General features: G+C 36.6%; 1 protein-coding gene across 1 annotated transcript in view; it reads left to right on the top strand.

Moving 5' to 3' along the window:
- TDRD1 (tudor domain containing 1) overlaps positions 1–25,006 on the top strand; it is a 37,857-nt gene extending 12,851 nt beyond the window's left edge. The window contains exons 9-23 of the mRNA XM_063101606.1: positions 1,305–1,476; positions 2,541–2,624; positions 6,228–6,395; positions 6,511–6,618; positions 7,510–7,680; positions 8,942–9,184; positions 9,756–9,893; positions 12,979–13,089; positions 13,971–14,141; positions 16,008–16,283; positions 16,784–16,903; positions 18,243–18,359; positions 22,918–23,085; positions 24,786–24,832; positions 24,914–25,006. Of these exons, the coding sequence (XP_062957676.1) occupies positions 1,305–1,476; positions 2,541–2,624; positions 6,228–6,395; positions 6,511–6,618; positions 7,510–7,680; positions 8,942–9,184; positions 9,756–9,893; positions 12,979–13,089; positions 13,971–14,141; positions 16,008–16,283; positions 16,784–16,903; positions 18,243–18,359; positions 22,918–23,085; positions 24,786–24,832; positions 24,914–25,006 (2,187 nt within the window). The remainder of the gene's footprint in view (positions 1–1,304; positions 1,477–2,540; positions 2,625–6,227; positions 6,396–6,510; positions 6,619–7,509; positions 7,681–8,941; positions 9,185–9,755; positions 9,894–12,978; positions 13,090–13,970; positions 14,142–16,007; positions 16,284–16,783; positions 16,904–18,242; positions 18,360–22,917; positions 23,086–24,785; positions 24,833–24,913) is intronic.
- The last annotated feature ends 2,392 nt before the right edge of the window (positions 25,007–27,398 follow it).

Genomic DNA, 27,398 nt, shown 5'->3' on the forward strand with positions numbered 1-27,398 from the left:
CACATGAAATGAATTATTTAATAAAATGTTTTAACTTACTTTGGTTATATCAGCTCATCAGTACCAGAGCTTTTAATGATGCATCAGATGACGTAGTGCCAGACCTTGATCATGCTCTAGTTTCTCTTCCTCAGTATTCTGCGCTTTGTCTAATTTACTTCCTCCCTGTCCCAACCCTCCCCACCTCTGTGTATTGTTCCTCAATTGCTGGTTACAGACTGATGGCTAGTTTTAGAGCTTGTGTTTATTTGTGTAGCTGAGGCACTAATGTGTAGTAGAGTCTATCGGGCTAGAATAGCTTTGGAATAGTTGTGTATATTAAGATGTCCTGATTAGACAAGTTAGGGATTTCTTAGCAAGATTCTTATGAAATTAAGTTGACTTTTTAATTGTGTGCTTCATAACAGTAGCGTTTCTTTTGCATGTTCTATAGATTGGTTGAGGGTTTTTTAACCTGAAATGGTGAAATGCTGTTTCGAAGTAAAGTACCATTATATTTTACTTTCAGAGCTGGAACAGAGTAATAATACAAGACATTGATGTGTCGCAGAAGAAGGCACAAGTCTTATATATTGACTATGGAAATGAAGAAATAGTTCCAGTAAATAGAATTCACCCACTAAATAGAAAAATTGACTTGTTTCCTCCTTGTGTGAGTCTCTTACTTTCTGAATTTGTAATAGTCTTCCAAAGAAGCTGTTTTTAATGTTTTGAAGGGCACAGTGTTTGCCTATGCTATTCTGCCATGTTATTGTACCTATTGTATTATATCTTTTCCTGTGTTTATGAACACTCATTGGCTAACTTGGCACCATTTTTATTATGCCTTATATAATTAAGCACTGCCTCAGATGAGAAACTAACATTTTTAGGTACATTTTATCAGTTTGCTCTCTAAAAACATCATTTCTTTACTTATTACATTTGGAAGTGGCTTGAATCTATATATAATTGAGGGATAATTATTATCCTTTCATGAATTATTTCTCAAGCTTTGAGTACCAAAAATAAGCACCGTGTGGTTAGCTCAGCTGGTTAGAGCACAGCCTTGTAACACCAAGGTCAAGGGTTCAGAGCCCCATACCAGCTAGCTGCCAAAAAAAAAAAAAAGTAAGTATTATGAATAGAGTACCAAGAGACAAATAATAATTTTACCCAAAGTTGTTTATCTGGTTAGAACTCTTGAAAATTTTTGATAAGTTTTTAGCATAAAATACATTGTAAAAAAAATTTTTTCAAAAATAATTAGAAAAAGTTATTTTTAAGCACTAATTTTTTTAAGTAACTTGCACAAAATCTTTCAGGCCATAAAGTGCTTTGTGGCTAATGTTATCCCAGCAGAAGGGAATTGGAGCAATGATTGTATCAAAACCATTAAATCACTGTTAATGGAGCAGTACTGCTCTATCAAGATTGTCAGCATCTTAAAAGAGGAAGTGATTACCTTTGCTGTAGATGTTATGCTGCCAAGTTCAGGTAAGAGCCGAGTTGTTTTTTTTTTTTTTTTTCTTTTTCTTTTTAAATCTAGCACTTAATGCTATTTTGTCTACACTTGATACTTGGAGAAGAAATAGAAACATGAGGTAGGGCCAAGTGAACTCTTCTCTGGAGCATACAGATTATGACTGAAAACATGGCCTTTACCCTTTTCTTGCCATTGGCAGTTTGTCAAAGATGTCGCAAAATTTATACAATTAGGTTACTTTTAAAAGACTAGATTCAGACTTAGTATGAGGATAAGTATATTGTACTTTTAATATAGCCATCATAATATCTCCTTCTGATTTCTGCTCCTTTATTGAGAGAAATACTTGAATTTCTCTATAAATTCATTCATCCTTATCAATGCTTTTCCTTTGAGCAACCTTCACAGAACTGTATTTTGTTAGTACATAGTGTTTAAATTGTGGAAACATTTTGGAATCCTGTTCTTCCATTCTGACTTCATTATCTCTTTGAAAAGTGACTTCTTATAGTGTGTGTATAATTGCCTATCAGTTTCTAAGGTGTTACCTTTCTCTGGCTTCACGGGTGACTTGGTAGAAAATGCATTCCGCTGTGAAATTAGGTATAAAATCTATTTCTTTGCTATGTATGTTTGATGTTATGATCTCAGCCTTTTGATATTATTTCAGGGAACATGGAGTTCATGTCAGTGCTGACTAACCCTTGTTTCAGCCATACAGTCAGTCTGAGAAAAAGAAGTCTTTCGTAAAGTTATTTCTTCCCATAAATGGTGGTCATCCTAAGCATGTTTGTGAAGTGGTAACTGAATTGTTCGTGTAATTCAGAATTTTGAAGTGAAAGCTTTTCATTAAATTTTCTGTCAAGTGACTGTGGGAATTTTGCCTCAATTTTTAAAGCCAGGCATTCCTAAACTATTTTGCCCATTGAAATTGAACTGGTAAAACTCATGCCAGTGTATTAGTGACTGTAATCTCTCCCTCATGTGACTGACTTATTTGCTTGTTATTTATGCTTTTCCTGTAATGCATTGTATAGTGTCTCAATGGAGGTATATTTTTTTAATTACTTTTTAGGAAAATTCCTAGACTGTGTACTTGTAGAAATGGGGTATGGCTTGAAACCCATAGGACAAAATTCTAAGCAAAATGCAGATCAAAGTAAGTATACATATTAATATTGAACAGTGTAGGAACTTCAGTTAGTGAAGAATATTTTCTCTAGTAAACAAAAATAGGCACAACTATAGCACTGTTGAGACTCAATGGTAATGATAACCATTTTATGAACTTTATATAAGCAAGATGATATTTTTAATTTAGTAATATGGTATTTCTGATCTCAGTCTTCCCTGCCTATTTTCCTTCTCTGTCTGTTTTCCAGATTAATCCTTGACATGGTAATTACCAGGCATTATAAAGTATGAAATATTATGACACTTTAGGTTGAGGGCTTTAGTTCACATTTCTTTAGTTTAATTTGTATTTCTTTGTTACCTGTGTTTTCTGCCAATAATAAATAGGGCTCTAAAATTCTGCTCTAGTAGGATGGTGTTTATTCTTCAGTATTTTACTTCTTCTTTACTTATGCGAGTGGTTTTTCATTTAGTTTAACAAGAGAGCCAAGAAATTTTGCTATCGGCATTTTATTTTCTCACTGACTTGTATGTGTTGTTTTTATTGTCTGTTTTCTCCTTTAGTTTGCTCCTGTAGTATTTACTTTAGGTGTAAAGGTAATTCATTGTCTCTGCCTCACTCATCCAGAGGTGATCGCCAGATTAATGGTGCCACGAGTGGACTCATCCTCTCGCATCAATGAACTTGATTCATCCTAAGTCTTCCCCTCCCTGACTTCTCATCCCTTGTCCTGTCTGATTGGTTGCCAAGTCTCTATTGATTCTTCTTCCCAAATATCCTTTGTATATATTTTTTTTCCTTTTTCTTTCCTGGTCATTTCCTTAGTTCAGGAATCGTCATTATTCATGGACAATTGAAACAACCTTCTGATGTTCTTTTGTCTTCTGTATGTATTCTTGTACTGCATGCCTATATGACATACCTAAAACACAAGTCTTGGTGTGACAGCTCTTTCTGGAAAGCTTTCAGTAGTTCTTTGCCATCTAGAAGAGGAAACCAAACAATTAATAGGACAGGAATATCATGGTTGAAACCCTAAGAGTTGGTGGTATAGAGTGAGAGAAAATAATGAGGAAGATAAACCTGGGACCTAACAACATAGGGCAAGAAGCTGTGATAGGAAAGGTGGGAAGAGAATGGGAAAAACCTTGCCAGAGCAACAGAAGGGTAAATGCTTCTAGGAGAGGGGGTCATCATTAATATCAAATACTGCAAAGGTATCCAGGGGAAGGAACAAAGAAATCCTCTGAACAATGTCTACTTCACTAAGGTACAGTGGAGGTGCCTTCATGAAGGGTATTTTGTGGTCAGTATAGACAAATAGAGCAGAGTTGTACAACATATTATACAATGGCATGATACAGGAAGTGCAGGATACACTGGGAGTATGTGGGGGACACCTAGTCAGGACTTGGAGAGAAGACTTCTTGAAGTGACACCATGCCGAACAGGAAATAGCAAGGTGATGGGGTTAGGGAGTGTATTCCAAGAAGAAAGAACACATGGGTTAAGTCCTAGAGATGTGAAAGAACATGGTTGGGTCAGAGAAATTGCAGAATAGGTATGGCTGGAGCTGATCATCGGGGATAACTGTAAGATTGAGAGCGAAAGTTTGGGAGGTGAGCTAGAGCAGATCATAAATGGTCTCAGGAGCTGTGATAATGGGGTTGGACTTGATTCTGAAGCTACTGTAGGGCATGGGAGTTAAGAGACATCTGGAATCATGACCCTTTCTGGACTTGAGTAGTACCTGTCAGTATGGGAAAAGTAAAGTGATTTTGAAGTTAGAAAAGGTAAGAGGAACAGATGGGATATTGCTAAGGGTCCTCTTCAACCTTAGGAATTTAGCTGGGACTCTGTCACAGAATCAAATCTGTGTTTCTGTCCTACCCCTTCATGATCTGGCCCAGTTGAATAGCCTTTATAACCTCATCTCTTTTACGTCAGCATCCAGAGCCACTGATAACCAGGCTAGGGTACTTCACATCGCCAGTTGTCCCCCCTCCTTCTGAGGTGTTTTCACGCCCAGCTTCGCTTGCCCACGCCTGTCTCTATGATTGTGCCCTTCCTGTAGGGTCCTCCCTCGTCCCGTAATATTTATCACGTTGTAGCTCCTGATTTGAACATCTTCTGTCTCCTTCAAGATTTAGGTCCTTTAGAAGCAAAGACCTTGACCTTTTACTTAATTAATTACCTCTCCCCATTGTGTAGCATGGCATCTGACATATGGGAGATGTTTAATATATGATTTTTTAAAAAAACAACAGCCCTTGGAGGGTCTTCTGATGGACTGACACAGCTGAAAGGGACCATTAGGAACATCCATTCCACCTATTTACGTGTGAAGAAACAAGCTGGACAGGTACCAGGGGTTATCCTAAGACTTGGGGAGATGTAGAACCAGAGTCTAAGTCTCTACTCCAGATCAGTGTTCTTTCTACCATATTATGCATTCTTTCCATGAAACAATAGGGTGGTGGTTTATTTTTCTTGCTATTGAGTTTTTCTTTCACCTCTTCCTTTATTTATATTTTGGTTTTTCTGAAACATTAAATTTTTTTTTTTTACTTTTAGTCTTTCTCTTACCTTTACCTTTTATACTTGAGATCATTGAATTTACCCTGGCTGGTATTTTGGGCCACTTATCCATTTCAGTGGGGTTTCTAACAAAACTTCAAGAATCCCTTGTAATCCACTCTGAGAGGTCAATCCTCGGTAGCAAATTCCTTTCATTTTTGTGATCTGTCAAAGTTTCCTCTTGGTCTTCAAAGAGTAGACTGTCTAGGTTCATGGTGAGAATCATTTTCTTTAATAATTCTTTAGTATTCTAGGTAATATGTTCTCTCATATTTCTGAATTACAACAACGAAGTTGATCTTAGTTTTATCTGAATAATATCTTATCCTTAGTTCCTTAAAGCGGTAGTTTTTCTTTGTCAGGATTCTGATATGTTGGTGTATGATATCTCTGTCAAAGTATAGATCCTGAAAAGGTATTCCTACGAAACTTGGAATTTTATGTGCTTTTTTCATTTCTGTGAGTTTTCTTATGTTCTGAGTTATTTTTCATTGTTTGAAGTCTCTCCCTTAGACTCTTATGTCAGCCCTATTTTTTTTTCTCTTGACTTGTTACCTGTGTTGCTTGTTCCTTTTTGAACTGTTCAATGCATTCAAAAAATTTCTGATTTCTAATTAATTTTATTATTTTATCATAAGTTGTTTCCTATAGGATTTATCATTTCACTGTAGAATGGGTTCTAATCAGAGATGTATCTACTTCAGTATGATGAGAGGTTATCTAATCAATAGTATATTTTCTTGAACTCTTTTAGAGACTGTAAAGATTCTATTACAGAACTTTTTAATTAGATCTGAATTTTTTTTTAATGGCACTAATTTTCTTTCTTGGGACTAGTTGAGCTTTTGGTGACATAGAAAACTGTCATTATTATGAACATTTATTATTTGGAGAGATAAATACCATGGACTGTCAGACTGCTGTTGTCTAGGAACCTTGCCCAGTCATAGTTATAGTCTCTGTTTCAAAACAATTAAAATATGCATGTTTTATTTTGTTTTTTAACTTTTAATGAGACCAAAATGGCCTACTTTACTGTTTTCTGATAAGGTGATCCTGAGGATGTTGGGAAAATGACAGCTGAAAACAAAATTGTTGTGGACAAAAGTAACCTAATACCAAAAGTGTTAACTTTGAATGTAGGTGATGAGTTTTGTGGTATGGTTGCCCATATTCAGACACCAGAAGACTTCTTTTGTCAACAACTACAAAGTGGCCGTAAGTAAATTTCTTGATTCGTTCTATCAAAATAACATATTTTGAGCGACTCAATATGCAAAAATAATGTATAGATATGTATTTCTTTTGCTTAAGATGTGATCTGTATCTGCAGATAAGCTTGCTGAACTTCAGGCTTCCCTTAGTGAGTACTGTGGTCAAGTGTCTCCACGCTCTGATTTTTATCCAGCTATCGGTGATGTATGTTGTGCTCAGTTCTCAGGTAAGGGAGGAGTATGATTGAATTTTTGACTTATAATTGAGTAAAAACAATTGAAAGAGAATCTTTAGTTTGCACTGAATTGCTGCATTTGAAGCCTCCATACTAAAGTGCACCAATTATGTTTTTAAATATGTCCAACTAAACTGGACCAAAGCAGTATGGTATGATATGTGTAAGGGCAGAGGGCCTGTGTCAGGGCGTGTGGGGGATAGTGAAGGAGATTATTATTATTTTGTCAGCCCTTTAGTTTTGGGGTACTGGTACAGATAATTCTGTTCACATAAATGTGTGGATGTGGAACCTCTCAGGTTCATGTCCTCACCACTTTTATTTGGAATAGTAGGAGAGCCTGGAAGCACAGAGCTGTCGTGTCATGGCCTTCGTAGTTGGGCAAGTCTTGCCTCGTGATTACCAGGTTCTTATTCTCCCTGGCCTCACGGAAGGGGAGACACAAGTAAGCCTCCAGTAAACTGATGTCTTGGTTGGTAGAGTCTGGTTGACTCATGCTGGCAGATGTTCTAAGATTAGCCCTGCTTGATGCCTTAGTAAATGGTTCATGTATTGATCAAGATCTTGGGGATTCACATGATCAGGACATGTTCTCTGTCCTAATGAGCTAATTGTTTACTGGAGAAACAAGGCATGCAAATTAATAATGACAGCATGTGACATAATTAGTGTGGTAGGCTATCAGTAAAGGTTACATCTTAGGAGTTGAAGGCTTCTGATAAGCAAAAGTAGCAATGTTTAGTAGGTATAGGTTGTTCAGTAAAGCTCAATATTCTATTAAAGTAAAATCTACAAGTGGCCATCTCTAATTTGGGGAGTAAAAGGTTTTGTTTATATCTGCATTGAAAAATCATTTGAGATTGAGTCTTTGCTTTTTTTCAGAGGATGATCAGTGGTACCGTGCCTCTGTTTTGGCTTATGCTTCTGAGGAATCTGTACTGGTTGGATATGTAGATTATGGAAACTTTGAAATCCTTAGTTTGACAAGACTTTGTCCCATAATTCCAAAATTGTTGGAATTGCCAATGCAAGCTATAAAGTGTGTGCTGGCAGGTACAAAATTTTTATGCTCCCCATACTCTTAAAATATTAAAACCTGAATGTAAAAAAGGAAACATGAAAACACAAAAAGATGTATGAAGTAGGGAAAACCTGCTAGTGAATCAGCAAAAACATTGTTATCATATGCTTAGAAGCTACTCTATATGTAATTTGTCCCACTGGGATCAGGGGTTTCTTTCCATGTCAATAAATTGGCTTCATCAACCTTCATTCAAATGTACCATAATTTCGCTACTATATAGTATCAGAAGGATATTTTGAAGTTTTTGCTATTAGCAGTGCTCTTTTAACTACATTTTACAACATCATTTCCTTTGGATATGTTGCCAAAAAAAAAAAAAAAACTGTATTGCAAAACACTTCCTTACGATACATTCCTGCAGGTGGAATGGGGATGTCAATGAGTATGCTTCTTTTCATGGTTGTAACATATTCTGCATTGTCCTCCAGAAGGTGTTGAAGTAGTTTACACACTCACCAGAAGAGTATGTGGGGGTGAATCCTCTGCACATTGATGCACCAGAGAAATATTTCTGTATTATTTCATCTTGGCCCATTTTGATAAGCTAAAAAACTAAATCATTTCTTTAATCATTGCTTTATTACCAGTGAGACTGAACATTTTTTTGTAAAGTTACTTGGCTCAGATATTTTATGAATTGACTTATACATAACCTTGTTAATTTATAAGTGCCCTTTCAGTATTGATTTATAAGCACTACAAATGCTTCCTATGTTAATATAAGGGACCAGTATTTCTTTCTGAATTATTTTATCCTTTTGTTTATGATTTTCTTAAGTTTATTTTACGTACCATAAAATTCACTATTTTAGTTAGGTGTGTGCAATTCAGTGATTTTTAGTAAATTTACCAAGTTGTACAACCATAATCCAGTTTTAGAACATAACCATCAACCCAGTGAGATTAATGCCTAGATTATCACTGCTCCCCAGACAACTAATCTTCTGTCTCTATAGATTCACTTCTCTAGACATTTCCTAGCGATGGAATTGTGTGTGTGTGTGTGTGTGTGTGTGTGTGTGTGCGCGTGCGTGCGTGTGTGTGTGTGTATGTACATACAGAAGCTTTTTTACAGGCTTTTTCTTTGTTAACTTGGCCTTCATTTTCATGCTCAGGTGGGACTTTTTAGTACTGGTGTTTTCTTAAATTAAACTAAGAAATTAGGAGGTAAATTTTCCAAATGCTTACTTTAAGAATTATTTTAATATTCTTTTAAAAATTCTTTATTAGGGGTAAAGCCATCATTAGGAATTTGGACTCCAGAAGCTGTTTGTCTCATGAAAAATATTGTACAGAACAAAATGATCATGGTGAAAGTGGTGGATAAGTTGGAAAACAGTTCTCTGGTGGAGCTTACAGATAAATCCATGACGCCCAACATTAATGTCACTAAAGCTCTCATAGAAACAGGCTTTGCCGTGGGGGAAAAGGTGGTAGTGACAGATAAACCCAGTGACATGAAGGGAACCTGTGGTAAGTACAGTGCCTACCAGGTAATATCTCTGCTGGAGTTCAAATGGTTCTGTAAATGTGTGGGTTCTTGTACTTTCCAAGTGTTGAATTCCTTTCTTCTTTTTAAATCAAGCATTCAACTAAATACTTTTAAGAGTGTGCTTGAAAACTGGAATTTTGTTGAAAGTTTTATGGGACACTGGCAGCTGAAGATCAATCAGAAATGTAAATTTGGGGCCGAGCCCGTGGCGCACTCGGGAGAGTGCGGCGCTGGGAGCGAGGCGACGCTCCCGCCACGGGTTCGGATCCTATATAGGAATGGCCGGTGCATTCACTGGCTGAGTGCCGGTCACGAAAAAGACAAAAAAAAAAAAAAACCAGAAATGTAAATTTGAAATTCAGTGCAGTAATAATGGTTAGTTGTAGGACTGACTGTAAGGTTAACTTTTCTATAAAGTCACTCAGAATGTCAATGGAAATTCAGTTCTTCCAAAGCAGATTCCTCAGCACCCGCCTCCCCTCAGTCAACCCCATACACATCCTCTTCCCACTCAGTCTATTTGTTTTGCAAAATGTTTGATTATTTTCACAGTTCCTTTGGGTGTAGAAGGAAAAGTCAATCCACTGGAGTGGACATGGGTTGAACTTGCCATTGACCAAACAGTAGATGTTGTGGTCTGTGTGATGTATAATCCTGGAGAGTTTTACTGCCATGTGCTTGAAGAGGATGGTAAGTTGACTCTTCTCATTTATTTCCTTTTACAAATACATTGGTATAAATAATAACTTAAGATGAGTTTGTTGCTGAGTGATAAAAGTGCTTTCTTTCCAAGAACGGCCAACTGGGTATTTGTATGTCCAAGAAAGATTTGATTATACTGTACCTAGTTGGCTTTTATTCTGTTTTAAGCCATTATTTCTGTTTTCAACAATCTCTCTTTATATTTAAACCAGTTTAAATTTCATAGAATGTCTCCTAAATTCATTTTCAGAAATGAAACTTAATTGTTGATTTTACTGACGTGTAACATAGATATAGCTAACATCACAAATGGGATTGCAGCATAATGAATTATCACAAAGTCAACACACTTGCATAGCCAGCCTCTAGGTAAAGAAAGAAAACATTGCCAGTATCCCAGAAGTTTCCTTCATGTCTCCTCCTATCATGAACCCTTCTGTCTTTCAAAAGTAAGCACTAGTCTGCCTTCTGATAGCATAGGTTAGTTTTTCCTGGTTTTGAACTTTATGTAAATGAGATCATACAATATGTACTCTTTTGTGCCTTGCTGCTTTTTTCCCCCACATTGTGAGATTGTTGTTACATACAGCTGTGTCTTTTTTTTGTTGCTGCGTAGTTATACAAACTAGAAAACAATACACTATAACCACTATTTACATAGCCTTTACATTGTGTTGGGTAGTGTAAGTAATTTAGAGAGAAAGTATACAGGAGGATGTGTGTAGATTATATGCAAATGTTATGTTATGTTATATGAGGGTACTTCAAAAATACATGGCAAAACGGAATTAAAAGATAATACAAAGCTTTCCATGAACCTTGTGAAGACCCCTTATCTAAAAGACTTAAGCATCCATGAATCTTGGAACTCTCGGGGTTCTGGAACCAGCCCCCCCACCCCCCACACTGAAGGATGACCGTACTCCAGTTTATAATTCCTTTCTACCATTGGACATTTGGCTTGTTTCCAGTTTGGGGCTATATGTTGGTGTGAACAGTTGTGCAGAATTAGTGCACATGCATTTCCATCAAGTCTGTACCTACGAATGCAATTACTTGGTCATAAAGACTGTGTATATTTTCACCTTCGATCAATGAATGCCAGTTGGAATGCCAGAGTGATTATGGCAGTTGTCAGTTTGAGACTTCCAGTCATGTCACACCCTCACACATGCTTTGCATTTTTTTTTGTTCCAGTCATTGATTGTTTTTTTTTTTTTTCCCCCTCCTTCTAAATCTTGGTTTTTCTTTCTGTCAAATGAGGACCTTACTTAAATAACTGAGTTCTTGTCTGACTTGCAGGTTGTAAGATTCATTATTTCTTCATTCAGAATCATCTGGTAGATAGACCATTATTTCATATAGGATAGAATTCAAAATTGTAAAGTTCTTTTTATTTATTTTCATAGGTGATTATACAGGCATATGGTACAAAATTCAGAAGTTAAAAAAGAGTATACAGTAGAAAGTTTAGTTTCCCAGCTCCTCTTCTAAGTTTTCTAAATATCTTTCAGAGGTATTCTATACATAAGCTTGTATGAATATATGTATTCCTTTTTTCTTTTCTTTTTTTTCTCTTCGATGGCTGGCCAGTACAGGAATCTGAACTTTTTCCTTTTTTTTTTTAACCATAGATGGTAAAATACTATAAATAATATTTGTACTTTACTTTTTTTCCCCCACTGTATGTTGGATATCAGTTCACGTAGTGTTTTCTTTATTCTTTTTCTTTTTAATACAGTTTTTATTTTGGAATAACATTAGATTTACAGAAAAGTTGAAAGGATGGTATGGAGGGTTCCTGTATACCCCTCACCTGGCGTCCTCAGTAGCTAGCACCTTACATAATCATGGTACATTTGTTACAACTAAGAGACCAGCAGCGGTATATTTCTATTAACTGAACTCCAGACTTTATTTGGACTTTGCTAGATTTTCCACAAATGTCCTTTTTCTGTTCCAGGATCCAATTTAGGATACCACATTGCTGTTTAATCTGTATTCCATTCTTTTTCATGGTTACATAGTATCCCACTGTGAGGATTTATCCTAATTTAGTTAACGTAGGTGTAGATGAATAGAGGATTAGCGTTTCCAAGCTTTTATTACTAAAACAATCCTTGTCCTCTGTGATTTTACTCAGAGTATATCCTTGAGACACATTCCTAACATTGTAATTATTAGGTCAAAGGATATGTGTGCTTGTTCTTTTGAGAGCTAGTATCCTTCCTGCGGTTGGTCAAGGGAGTCCCCAGCAGTGTTTGAAAGTATCTTTTTCCACACTTGTTTCCAAACCTGTTCTTAACCTTTATTTTGACTAATCCGAAAGGTGAAAATTCTGACTTACTATAATTTAATTTCCATTCCTGTGAATGAGGCTTTGCCACATCCTTAAAAGGAATTTGCTTTTCTTGTACTTGTTCTGTAGTGGTTCAGATCCCTTTCCTTTCAGTGTAAAGCTTTCTGTGGTCAGTATCTTTCCAAGTACAACTCTGCTGTGAAAAGTGACCCGCCTTTCCACTCTGCTTCACCAAACTCTTGCCACCAAGTGTTCTACTTAATCCAGTAACTCTGTACTTTGTCTTGGAGCTGTTTCTTCCTTCTGGGGTACCTTCTCCTTTCTATGAGATGTGTTGTGCTTCACATTTCTCTGTGAAACCTCCAGCACACAGAGCTCATGAGCTCTCTGAATTTCCTTGGCATACGTTATTAGTGCTGTCCACTTAGTGATTCTATTTACTCTTTCAGGACAGCTTTTATGTAAATTTCTGTAAAGGCTTGTACGGTGCTTCCTTGTCCGCATGCAAAACTCATGCTCTAGTATACTGATAATAATGCCATAGTTGTATCTCCATGCCCAGTAAATTGTTGGTATTGAGTTTATTGAGATTATTCACTAAATAACAATTTATTTGCCTGATCATATTTTTAATAAGGAAAAGCATTTGGTGTCCTTAACAGCTGTTTGGGGATGTACCTAAGATTTTTATGATGACAGCATTTTCTGACTTCAAAGGAAAATCTGTGTTGTTTTAAGAAAATATTAAATGCTGTATGTGTATTGTATTTTCAGTTTTAAAGCAGCTAAATGATTTGAACAAATCACTAGCAGAATACTGCCAGCAGAAGTTGCCTAATGGTTTTAAGGCGGAAATAGAACAACCTTGTTGTGCTTTTTTTGCAGGTAAGTTGCAGTTGGTGTTATCTTGACCAGTAGAACCTTTTGTTTCTTGACCTTCAACCCTCATTTTTAGTGCATATTTCCTTCCCAGTGATCAAGCAAATATTTTTCACAACCAAGATTAAATACATGTAGGGCTGGCTGGTTAGCTCAGTAGGTTAGAGTGCAGCCTTGTAACACCAAGGTCAGGAGTTCGCTTCCCCATACCAGCCACAAAAAAAACCCACAAAAACTTTAAATGAATGCTTATAAGATGTCATGTGTTTTTCCTTGTTTGTTTGTAACAAAGAACCTCCAAATGATATTTTCTTGCCTAAACTTTGTAAAAATTATTTTAATGCTTTTCTTTCCAGAATTTCTGAAAATATTAAAATAACTTTAGATAATGGATGAGCTGTTCACTGCAGATTCACTGTTTCTTCTGGTCACTTCTGTACATGTTTATTTTGAAAACATATTTACTGAAATACCTTCAATTTCATTGCAAGAGTTTTTCTACTGTTTATTTTTTATATTTTTTGCCAAGTAACAAGAAAAACAATCTAAGTCATTAGTGGTAAGAGTATTATAAGTATTCAAGATTGACAAGTATGTTCAAGTTTATTAAGTCTTACCTTCACATTCTGTTTATTGGATAGGTTATGAATGAAATCTTTATATCAGATGTAAAAGTGTGGTACTATAAAATTTTTGGAGATATTCTAAATAAATTTTGGGAATTCTTGTTCTTGGGATCTTTGAAAAACTAAAGGCATAGTCTGGGGAAGAACAAATTTGTTAGCTACTTTAGGCAAAGTGTGTCTTTTTCAAGAGAAAAATTTCAGTAGATAAAAATGTTAGTAGGAGGGAAATGTCCCATGTTACAAACTTTGTGTTAAATCTAGGTGATGGTAATTGGTATCGTGCTTTAGTCAAGGAGATCTTACCAAATGGAAATGTTAAAGTACATTTTGTGGATTATGGAAACATTGAAGAAGTGACTGCAGATGAACTTCAAATGATATCATCGAAATTTTTGAAACTTCCATTTCAAGGGATACGGTGCTGGTTAGTAGGTATGGAACAGAATAAGAAATTTTCTCAACTATTTTCTAATAGTTAGGGTAGGTAATATTCTAAGTATTAACATCTATAATTTTAACATTTTGTGAGTTAGAAAATTTTGCTTCATAATATAAAATTTAGAAATTTATTTTTTAAGACATTGAACAAAATGTCCAATATTAGTGTCAGAGTAGGAAAGAAGCTGCTTGTCTCTCCTCATGATGTGCATGAAAACTGACACGACCCTCTTGAAGGCATTTTTACAGGATTCCTTCAGAGTCTTAAATATTCATACCTTCCAACTTAGCTGTTTTACTTATAGTAACTTATCTCAAAGAAATCTTGGAATTGCACAGAATTCAGTCAACTACAGTTAGATTTATTGTGCTGCTGTTAACAATAGCAAAACAGCCTAAATAGTTCATAATAGAGGCCTGGTTAAATGATGACCCACATAATAAATAGTGGTAATACCTATTTCATAGGGATGTTGGTGAGGATTAAATGAATGTTTAGGGGCCGAGCCCGTGGCGCACTTGGTAGAGTGCGGCGCTGGGAGCACTGCGACGCTCCCGCCGCGGGTTCGGATCCTATATAGGACTGGCCGGTGCACTCACTGGTTGAGTGCCGGTCACAAAAAGGACAAAAAAAAAAAAAAAAAAAATGAATGTTTAGGACAGGATCTGGCATTCAGAAAGCTTTATTGAAGTGTTTGATGTTATTACATAGTCACTTAAATGTTAATATTTGTTATTGATATGAAGAATTGTTTGTGATTTCAGTGAAGAAAATAAGCTATAAAAGAGATGCAGGACAGCATTGTGATTAAGAGAACAGGCTCTAGAGCTAACTCTGTTACTGTCTGGGAGACGTTTAGGCGAATTGTTTAAACTTTCTGTGCTTCCATTTCCTCATGTGGAAAATAATAGTACCTTCCTCGAAGAGTTGTTAAGAACAAAAGAGGTGTAAAAATATAAAAAACTTAACGGTGCTTGGCATTATACTTACAACTATTAGGATGATAAACTTTTTTTATAAGATAATGTGTGTGCATGTGTGTAAAAACATCATGAAAGCTGGATTCCAGAATGTTAATAGTGTCATGTTGGGAAGCATAGATGCCTTTCTTTCTTTTTTCCGTTCCTCATTTGTTTTCTTTCTTCTGATTTTACAATAAGTATGTTTCAGATTATTGTTCTTAATTACCATGTTTTATGTCGGTGCTTCTTAAAATGTGGCCCCAAATCAGCAGCATCAACATGGAGACTTGTTAAAAAAGCAGATTCTCAGCTCCTGACCCAGACCTAGTAAATTAGAAACTCTGGGGTGGGGCCCTGCAGTCTGTGTTTTAACTTGCCCTCTAGGTGATTCAGATGCACACTCAAGTTTGAGAATCACTGTTAAGAAAATAAGTGTGTAAGCTAAAATTATCCAAGAAAAATATTTTTTGCTTAAGTAATTTAAAATGGCATTTTAAAATTATCATTAGAAAACTGTCCATAAAAGTGAATGTATCAGCTGACATCTTTTACCAGATAATTGATAACTCATCATCATGTATGTAACAGAACATGATGGTGGATTCTAAAAGAAATAATACTTCTATTTGGGGCTATTTGAAAAATGCCAGGTAAAGATGTGTTAATGGGAAAAGTAAGGAAAGATCCTGAGAATCCTCAAACCCTAGGGTGTAGTAGCAAATATATTATCTGTAACTTAGGCATGGAGGATGTAGATATATCAGAGCGCATTGAAAAAAGATACTCAAAACTGCTGACCTAAACAGTAAACTTGTCAAGGACCCAGTCCTGTGTACTGTTGAAGCAAAAACGTAGTTTGTGCACAGGATTCTTTTTAATGCTGTTCTTATTTTCCAGATATACAGCCTGCAAACCAGCACTGGACTAAAGAAGCCATAGCAAGATTTCAGACATGTGTTGCAGGGACAAAACTCCAAGCCAGAGTGGATGAGATCACTGAAAATGGGGTGGGAATTGAACTTACCGATATTTCTACTTCTTATCCCCAAATCATTAGTGATGTTCTGATTAATGAGCATCTGGTTTTAAAAGCTGGTTCACCCCATAAAGACTTGCCAAATAACAGACTGTTTAATAAACATGATCTTCAAATTGACACCCAGGAGCTTCTAGGTAACATTTTAAAACCATTTATTTGTTGTTTATGTTATCCTTTGCTTTCATAGGCTACGAAAATTTTTTTATCCTAAATGACACAATTTTCCTGTAGAGATGTTTTGTGGACATAGATTGATAATACGTTATTAAGTTAATTTAATATTAACATATTGAAGCATGATTATTTTATTGAACAAATGTACTCATTTTTAATGTAGTTATCAGGTAAGTGTGCATCATACAGATATGTATGTCTTAAAGTTTGAGTAAATTTTAAGAATTAAATATACTACAGAAATAGAAATATACTATAGGAGTTTAATAGTTCAGGGATTCTCATTATAGACTGAATTTTTTCATAACGCCCACACAATCCCTCAAATTGAATAGATTTTCTTGTGAAAATATAGATTTTCATTTTGGGAATCAGCAGTTAAATAAGTTGAATAAATATATTACTGAGAAAGAACAGTATATTCTATTTCATGTGAGACCTGTGTTTTGTATGTTTTCAGCCATCTCTTCAGCTGATCAGTGGAAGACAGTAGAATTGCCAGTTAATAAAACTGTGCAAGCAAGCATTTTAGAAGTAATAAACCCTAACCTGTTTTATGCTCTACCAAATGAGATGCCAGGTGAGAAACCAAAATTTGAGACATATTTATGCTCATCTTTTAAACCATATCATGAAAGTGCTTATCTTGAACTCCTTAGAAAATAAGGGGGAGAAGAGGAGGGTGATGATTTTTTGTTTCACTCAGAAGAATTGATCATAACACTTCAGACAGATTTAGTTATAAAAACACAAGTGGGAACATGAAGGGAATGCCCTGTATTCAGTACCCACTCAGTATCCTGGTCTTGATAATCTACAATATTTTATGAAAAAATAGTGTCCTCAGTCACTATATAATTTCTTATTAAAAAACATATATCATCTATATTGAATTGTATTTACTAAGCTAATCTCCTACAACCATTTAAGTGAGTTTGACCAAAACTGTTTTAGAAACAGTTTTACTATTGAAAGGCTCTGTAAACAGTCCATAGTCATAGTCTTACTCTATCTTAGAGACTTAGGAAGAGTCATGAGAAAAATGGCATATAAAAATTGATTTTTAATTTTTCTTTTTCTATTTCATGGAAGTTTACTATTAAGGAATTTCTTAAATGTACCAGGATACTTCCAAAAGTTCATGGAAAGATTTGTATTATCTTTTAACTTTATTTTTCCTGGAACTTTTTGAATAACCCTTGCATGTGAGTTTATCCTCGTAGTACATGAAGGTGAGCTTAGTGCAAGTTGGGTGGTGACCATACAGAATAATTTGCAGGTACATTAAGGCTGAAAAAATGAGCCTTTGTTTCCAATTGTCAGGCCCACAATTGTGGCGATACCAATTAGTTGTCTTAAATTTATCTCCAATATTACAAAAAATCATCTTTTCTCTATATAGTAAAAAGCTGAGGCTTAGGGTCATTCGACCCTGATGACAACATATGGTATAATGAACTAGAAGTACTATTGAGGATAATGTTGTTTTATTAAGTGTAACACGATTACTGAAAGTACACCAAGTAATTGTAAAAATACAGCTTAGTAAGTTTTCATAGAGTGAACACACTGGTATAACCACCCTGATCAAGAAATTTGCCCAGCAGTCTGTCCAGTTAGCTCAGTTGGTTAGAACACAGTGTTATAACACCAAGGTCAAGGGTTCCAGTCCCCTTGCCAGCCAGCTGCCAAAAAAAGAGTCCCAAGAGAGCTTCCTTTATGCCCCCTCCCGGTATTAGTTGCATTCCTTCCACAAAAGGCAACCAATAGTGGGTATTCTGTATTTATTTTTTAAATGTAATACATATTTTAATATACAAAGGGTTTTTTGATTGATAAGGCTTAACATTCTTTTGTATACTGTTGTTAATAGTAGTGTTGGAAATTTCTTTACAAAAGATTGCTTTTATATATTTTAGAAAATCAGGAAAAACTGTGTATATTGAGAGCCAAGTTGTTAGAATATCTCAATGCTCAGGAAAGTCAACCGTCCTATAGACCAAGAATTGGAGATGCGTGCTGTGCCAGATACACAAGTAAGGTTCTTTTAGGTGAAATATTAAAGGGGAAAGTATTTAGTCTGTTTTCTTTTACGTGGAATTATGTAGATCTTGTTGTTTTAGATGCATATTTCATTTGGCTAGATAGACAAATTAAGAAAGGCAAGGTTGTGGGTTTAATGCATATGTTGGGGTCATTCAGCTTTTCTATTCCTTATAGATTATTTTTAGGCAAGGATATAGGTACACTTGTACAAATCTGCCAGCACTGACAGATAATCGGCCCTAGGCCATACTCTGCTACGGTGGATCAATAACATATTTATATATGGAGGGATTGCAATGTGTGAATGCACTAAAAGAAGAATGAGATGCCTCAGGGAGTCAGACACATTGATTAGGGTGTACTTTAGCCATTCTCCTGTTTGAACTTTTATGTTAACAAAGTTCCTTTGCTAGTGTAGAGAACACCTGCAGTAAATATTCTGGTTTGCCTCAGGAATGGAGATGAAGTGAGCTGGAGCCAGGTCACCGGGTTGCTTCAGGCTTCACAGCCTGGTCTGGTTGATGAGCCTATTACTGGGGCCATGGATGGACATGGCTCCTGTGAGTTTCTGGATAGATGGGGATGGTGGCAGGATGGCAGCCAGGCAGGGTGGGAGTTGAGTTGATGGGTATGGGGCTGCTTCTGGTCAGTAGCCAGGTCTGAGAGTCTGCCAGTGGGGTTCAAGCCTGCCTTCTCAGAGCAGCCCTGCCCAATCTTGGGCTCCACTGGGGTTTATAAATTTCTTACCTGGATCCCAAAGTTCCCACAAAGGCACTTTTTTCTGTGGTTGCCCAGCAAATGGTTGTTTCCGTGGGGGGACGTAAGCTGGAGACCTCCTACTGCACCATCCTGCTGATGTCGCTCCCTAGTTTTGTTTTTCTTTTGCATAACTGGATCTACATTGCCCCTCCCTTTTTTCCCCACTACAAAGTCATAATTTTTGCTTAGATAAGTATTCCGTGTTACTTTATTAGGACAGCTTAAGCACTCTTGACAGCTGAGCCATGTAGTACGCTGTGATTACATTTCTCTTCTGCCACTTCTGTTGGTGGTGACGTTCTATACACTTCCATTAATTATCTCCAGTTCTCCGCATTAGTGTCAGTTCCTTCAGAGAACACTTTGGGCACTTTGTCAGCTTCTATCATATTGGAGGCCTCTTCAGCCTTCTGACTTGCAGACCTCCTGTGCAGACTTCTTGTCCCAGACCCAAGCTGTCGTCCTGGGCTTTTTCCTTCACCGCTGTGCTGAGGAGTGTTTCAACACCACCTGGGTTTTCCTGGATTCTCTTCAACCCCACCTTGTTAGCTAGATTTCTCCCTCCCTCTTCTCACCTTGTTTTCTGGATTCCCTTAATTCCTTTTTGATTGACTCTAGTATTCGGGTGCATCTCATCTTCCAGGGGCTGAGAAAGAGGGCGTGGAAGGTAAATTTTCTGTCGTCTCCCATGTTTGAGAGTCTTTATTCTACCTTAATAGTTAATTAATAGCCTCCCTGGATATAGAACTCTAGGTTGCAAATCATCTTCCCCTTAATATTTTGAAGGCATTGCTTTTATTATGTTTTAGCTGTTGGTGTTTCTGGTCAAAAGGTGGATGTCATTCTGGTTTCTCCCAACTTTATACATATATATATTTTTTTTCTTTCTGGAACTTTTAGTATCTTCGTCATCCCGTGTTTTGTTTCCTGTTCTCTTTTAGGAGCTCCAAGTCTTCTAATGTTGGCCTTGAACTCTCCTGGTACATTTCCTCTTTTCTGTTCCATAGTTCTTGTTTTGTTTTTCAAGAGATTTCCTCAATTTTATTTTCTAACTTTTCTTACTGAGATTTGCGTTTCTCATATCACATTTTCTAGTTTAAATAGCTTTTGTGAGTGTGTGCATGTGTATGTGTTTTATCTTTTGTTATTGTGGTAAAACATATATAAGAATTTCCATTTTAACCATTTCTAATCATCCAATTACATGGACTTAATTACATTCACAATGCAGTATAACCACTACCTCTGTCTGTTGCTTTGTGTTGCTTCACCCCCCGCGGATTTGTCACCCCACTTCCCCTGGGTGACGGAGACCAAATGATTACTCAAAGCCCATCTCTTCTGAGCAGTGAGAAGCCCTGAAGTGGTTAACTTTCCCGGGGACTCTCGAGCAAAAGGCGTCCCTTCCTTGGGAAAATTAACCCTGAATTGGGCTTCTCTTCCTGCATTTGTTTTCCAGACCAGGAAGTTACAGGAAGAGACATAGGTGGGGTTATAGTTTAACAGTATAGGCTGGTAACTTTCAGTGAAACAAGCCAGATGACACTCCAGTAGACAATTAAGTGGTCTTATCAACACAAGCTTGATCTTAGCAAACATTCCTTCTCACAGCAATTTCTCAGTATCTTTACATAACAATCAGTAACTAGTCTGTCCTTGAGCCAGCAACCTTGCTGTGCCACAAATCCTTATCTTGCAACAGAGACTTATAGCTTGAGGAAAATTTCCAGTCCTCTGCAAGGTCATTATTTGAAACTGCAAGACTTTGGAAAACCAGGCCCTGTGGAGTACATATGCTTTATAGTATATTCCACATCTGTCTATTTCCAAAACTGTTTCATCACCCTAAACATAAACTCTATATCCATTAAGCAGTAACTTCTCATTATTCCTCCCCCCCATTTCTAGTAAACTCTAGTCTATTTCTGTCTCTGAAATTATTTTTTCTTTTTAATCTATTTTTTCTTAATTGACCCATGATAATTATATATATTAATAAAGTACAGTATGATATTTGGGTACATTTATACTATGCGCAGTGATCATATCAAGGTGTTTAGCATATCCAACACCTCAAACATTTGTCACCTCTTCATACTGTTGTGGGGGAGATCACACAGAAGAATCCAAGACCGGTGTCAGTGTTGCAGTTTTACAGCTCTTTGTTTGGTGTTACAGCTCTTTGCTCAATGTTACAGTGCCTTTTTGCTTGCAAGCAAGGAGAGCACTGGGGAGTGAAGTCTCCTAGATTAGTGTCTCCCTGAACAAAGGAAAGAGGCAGTCTTTATAGCCAAAATTCCCACCCAAGTTCTCATTCAGGTCCTCCTATGTAAATGAGGGATGCAGCCCTGCTAATTCGTATTGGCTGATTATGGGACACAGTCCATTGGTCAGCCCTGGAGCCTAATTTGCATCCAGACCATAGGGTGGTGTGAGACTGTTGTTGCCTCCTATTAACACATGGATACAGGCGGGTGCAGGAAGCAGGCAAGCTAAGTTGCAGGAGCCAGAGTTTACTATTAAGGCAGTCAAGCATAAAATTTCTGAAGTGGTTTCTCGAGCAGAAAAAAGGGACAACTAGAAAATGCTCAGGGTTCTCTGCAACAGTACTGGGAACATTCAGCATCCTCATGACTAGCTACTTGAAGTTATACAGTAATTTATTGTTGTTTGTAGTCTCCCTATTTGTATCTGTTTTAATACTCTGCTGTTCTGTTTCAAAGATAGAATGTCTTTTCTCCAAGGATATTACTATTGTTCTTTTAATTTTCATTGTTTTCTTCCTCCTTTGTTTCTTTCCCTGAGCTCCTGTTTTGCTTGATTTGGTCTCCTATATCATATTAGAGGCTTTTTTCAAATATCTGGTGATCCTTTGCTATCCACATATTTAAGATGAGACACTAAGAAGTTATTTGGAAGTTTCTTTATGTGTGGGCAGAGCTTGTCCACTAGTTGTTTTCCCTGTAGGGTGATCTGCAGGCTCTGACATTTCACTGGGAACAACCCAGTGTTGATGTCTCGAAGTGCTCTCACTTGGGGCAGTAGTATCCGGCCTGGAGTGTGTAACTTGCCTGATGGTGTTTTGGGTAAAACGTTCCTCCTCTGCTCTGCCTCATGTTCCCCAGTCCATAGTCTTTCTGGTTCATCCTCTCTGGAGAAGAAACCTCTAATCTTCTGCACTTAGGTAGAAGCAGTTGCTTGGAGAGAGGTAAGGTATTCTAAGCTTTATTAAAACATGTGGACATAAAGCTCATCATTTTTTTCAGCAGCTTTAAAAATAGGTATTATATGTAAACGTGTTTATGAACTAAAGTCTGTTTAGAATGTCCTGGGAAGTAACTCTGCTTCCTTTGCCCAGTCCTCATTTCTAGCTGCATCTATACTCCTACTTTTGAATGAGCTGCTCCAGTTATTGAGCCTTGCCGGGTTGGGGTTTGATATGCAAACTGGGTGCTTCTTTGCCAGCTTTGTTTGAGCTATCTTGGCTATGCTGAATCACTTTCATTCAAGCATCTACTTTCCAGCTTCCAATATTGTCTTCTCTCTCGTTCTCTATCCTTGTGGTTTTATGCTTCTTTTCTTTATTTATTTATTTTTTTAATCTTGCTATTGTCTTTTCAGTAGGATTTGGAAGGAGTAGTGGTAAATGTTTGTATTTAGTCTGGACTCTAATCATAAATATTTGCATGAATTTTTAAGTGATGTAGATGTGACTGTGAATAACCGTCTTAAGGCGGAAGGGGGGGTCATTGAGAGTACTTCTTACCTGAGATTTCATTATATTTTCAGATGATGGTTTCTGGTACCGTGCAATTGTTTTGGGGATATCAGACACGGATGTGAAAGTGCTCTATGCAGACTATGGGAACATTGAAACCCTGCCACTTTCCAGAGTACAGCCAATCACTGCCAGCCACCTGGAGCTTCCTTTCCAAATTGTTAAATGTTCACTTGAAGGTACACAATTAAGTCACTTTCCAATTTGGGTGTCTGTAGGATTTTTTTTTCTCTTTACATTTCATAGCTCAAAGTCTAAATCAAATGGGTATTTTAAGTGCCCAGATTTTTAAATATCAAGCAGAGTTTTCAAAGGAATTTCTTATCCTTTATTCTTTCTTTAATTCTCACAAAAACTATATTCAGTTAGTCTATCTTTGTTTTACAGATTAGTTTCAGAGCTTCAAGATTCAGAGATTCTGTTTTGCCCCCATTGCAAAGCCAGTAAGCATCAAGGCCAGGATATGGACTTGAGGCTGTCTGACCTCTCATCTGGGGACCTTTCTGCTTTGTCACAGCTCTCTTTAGGGACTAGAGGCATTCAAATGACACCAGTTTTGGCTACCAGACTGTGCTACCATACTAAATCTGCATATATTCAGCTCTTCAGTTGGAATTTGAATAAAGTATACTAAAATGCTGAAAGCAGCTTTTATGTTACTCCTGGCTTCTTTACTTAAGGCCCTAGCAGATAATATCGTGCTGTTTGCCTCTTAGTCTGCTCTGGTTTTGACTAAGAGTGAGTTGTAAAATTACCTTTATTAGTGTTTGCTTCTCCCATTAGAATATATGAGGGGAGACATTGTGTCTGTTTTGTGCCCTCTGGACCTAGATTAGTGCTTGAAACCTTACAGGTGGTCAGTAAATTTATATTGAATAGTTTTTTTAATGCAACAGCAGTAGTACATCAAGGCATACCTAGACCCAGCTAAAACCTTTTGCTTATTATCTTCAGATAATTTATCAAAATATTATCTTTTTAAAAGGGACTTAAACATTAACTATATTATCCATTTTTTTCCAGGACTAATAGAACTGAATGGAAGCTATTCTCAATTAACAATAAGACTACTAAAAAATTTCATGTTGAATCAGAATGTAATGCTTTCTGTGAAAGGAATTATTAAAAATGTCCATACAGTGTTGGTTGAGAAATGTTCTGAGAATGGCACCATCAGCATAGCTGATGAGCTGGTGATGTATGGTCTGGCAAAAAACAACACATCTAAAAAGCAAAGTGCTTTAAATAAAGGTATTTTTTTCCAAGTGTAATTAGATAATCGATTTAGTTGACCTGACCTCTTCACACTCTCTGTGGCCACATTCCCTTCCTTCTCCACCTCTGCAAATACAGTGGTAGGGCTCTGGTTCCTGTGCCTGCATCAGAGGAGCCACCTTGATGGAAACTGTCCTCTCAGTCCAGATTATTGCTCAGGTCAGGCTCAGCAAGATTGTTGTGAGAATTGACAGTAAGAGCTTTAGAAATGTCAAGCACTCTGCGTGCGCGTTACTTCCAGTTAGTTTACTTTTGATCCTCATCAAAATAAGTGGAAATCCTGTATTTGAGATTGGATCTTCCTGATATTTCATAAGATATCTATTTGGCAGACCTCCCTTCCACCAAATAGAGAGAAATCCCATATATGATTGACAAAGGTTCTAAGTCTTGGAGATGTGGGTGTTAATTGAGTAAAATACACTTCACAGTAGTAGATAACATCAAAGCCCGAATGGATCGATCAGTTTCTTTGTATTTGAAACCTATGTACGAGGGGCAGATCCGTATATGTTCAGACTCCAAGTTTTGTTATTTACATTATATGTTATCTAATGGCTTTTTTCTTTCTTCTTTTTTTTTTTTTTTTTGTATTTGCTTTTAGAAAAGATGTGTAGGATGAATTGCTGCTGCACAGAATTACAGAAACAAGTGGGTAAAATTTCTTTTAAGTGAAATTATACTCCTAAAATTTTTAGAAATTAAATTGTACTATTTCTTTTTTACCCATAGGTTGAAAAACATGAACAGATTCTTCTCTTCCTCTTAAGCAATCCAACCAATCAAAATAAATTTATTAAAATGAAAAAACTGTTACAAAGTTAAGTAAGTTCAACTTGAATTTTGTTCCTCTTCTGTAATCACCAGTAGGCCGTCTCCAGTCCGCACTGTCGGAATGGATCTCTTGGAGGAGGCCGTGCTTTGTTTTGTGATCTGATGAAGTGACATTTGGTTGTCATGTGTTTGCTATCTTCCCAGGTTTGAGCTGATCACTGTTTTTTGACCTTCCTAGAGAACTGGGCCTGGGGCTGTCCAGGCTGCAGCACCCTTTCCTTGTTGTTTGATTTTGAGAATGCCCATGTTATTGATATGTGGAGGGACTTGTAGAAATTGTCATGAGGTAAAGCTTGAATCTCAAATTCTTTGTGTGTGGATTTGAAATGAACTCAAATCTCACTTGCACACATCACTTTAAGTACGTTTAGCACTTTTTGTGAAGAGGATGGAAGGTGGGCTGGACTGACAGCATGTTTCATTTTAAAACCAAACATACTCCCTTCTTTTGGCTGCAAGGATTCTGATGTTTAAAGAACATATTTTTTTATGTTCTCTCTTTTTTTTTTTTTTACCGTCTCAGATCCTTTGTCCTAAGATGGCCTTCTGAAATTATGATTAGTCACCAATTAGAACTTCTGATCAAAATGAAATTGTCCTCTATACTACTTTGAATTGATATCGTTCCAGCCCAAGAGCAAAGGAACCTTGATTTACTGTGTGCTTTTGTTGGCTAACTATAGTTTATGTTATTACACTGTTTGGAAATAGCCCAACAGGCTGCGTGTTGCTCTTTGTGGATCTCTTATGGACATGGGAACTCTCAAGTAGGAACCAACTGTGTTAAAACATATTTTCCATGTGGTGTAATGTACTGTTTCTTGTTTGTTTTTGAAAAAGTATAACAGTTCTAAGCTAAATGTCATTAATGCGAGTTCAACAGTTTTGATTCTCGTGATTTATTTCCTTTACAAATTTTGGCTTATTTGTAATAAATACTCACAATTGCAATTACAACTTTCAGTCCTGTCTAGTACATTAAATCTTTTTTTTTTTTTTTTAATTTTATTTTGTCGATATACATTGTGGCTGATTATTGCTCCCCATCACCAAAACCTCCCTCCCTTCTCCCTCCCCCCCTTCCCCCCAACAATGTCCTTTCTGTTTGCTTGTCGTATCAACTTCAAGTAATTGTGGTTGTTATATCTTCTCCCCCCCCCCCCGGTTTTGTGTGTGTGTGTGTGTGTGTGCGTGTGTGTGTGTGTGTGTGTGTGTGTGAATTTATATATTAATTTTTAGCTCCCACCAATAAGTGAGAACATGTGGTATTTCTCTTTCTGTGCCTGACTTGTTTCACTTAATATAATTCCCTCAAGGTCCATCCATGTTGTTGCAAATGGCAGTATTTCATTCGTTTTTATAGCTGAGTAGTATTCCATTGTGTAGATGTACCACATTTTCCGTATCCACTCATCCAATGATGGACATTTGGGCTGTAGTACATTAAATCTTAATGCTGCTCTTTTGTGTGCTTGAGTTTAAAATCTTAAATTTAATAAGATAATTTTAATTTTATTAGATTAAGTAACACACAATGACATGGACTTCTGGAATTTAGTCCGAGCACCAATTCATCATATTCTTAATCAAGTTGGTTAAGTTGTATGGGCTTTTACCTTTTTATCTCTGTAACAGGTTTTTGGTTTTTTTTTTCATGAGGATATTGAGTGCTTACACACACAATTTGAGATAAAACATTTTTTTTTCCTTAGTAGCTTTTAAAAAAAAATTTTTTTTTTTGAAACATAGTATTTGAACTGGCTTTTCCCCTCTATAGAAATACATACATATTTGTATCCATATTTGAATATGGTATATAGTACCTTATATTTAGGTAGTACCTTATTTACAAAGCACTGGTTGCATACTTACTCTTCCCAATATCTTCAAAAGGAAAATAGACTCCAGTTTACGGCTGAAGAAGCTAAGGCTCATTGAGGTTACATGACTGCCCGACATCTCACACACAGACTTGAAATGAGGTGTCATGACTGACAGCTGAGCTCCCTGTACTGCCCATTTGCTGCTGCCTCTGTGCTGTGCTGCCTCATCTTTTTACATGGGATCAGTTCTACAGAACATGAAACCTAGGGGGTTACAGCATTAGAGAAAAATGTTATACATGGTTGCTTAAGCATGTGTCCTTCGTTGTGGTGAACATGAAGTTGAATATTTACTCTCTCCTTTAAATTATTCTTCCTAGAGATAGAGAAAATGTATTTAAAAATATATTTCATCATCTGTGGAGAAATTTTTCCCCCTTTTTAATTTTATTTATTTTTTTAATTTTTATTGACTCAAAATCGATTATACATATTTTGGGGTTTCAACATTGAGATATGTTGATCAAATCAACATTACTAGCATATATATTGTTACAGAT

This window comes from Cynocephalus volans, chromosome 7, assembly GCF_027409185.1.
Source record: "Cynocephalus volans isolate mCynVol1 chromosome 7, mCynVol1.pri, whole genome shotgun sequence".
In the NCBI taxonomy this organism is placed as follows: Eukaryota; Metazoa; Chordata; class Mammalia; order Dermoptera; family Cynocephalidae; genus Cynocephalus; species Cynocephalus volans.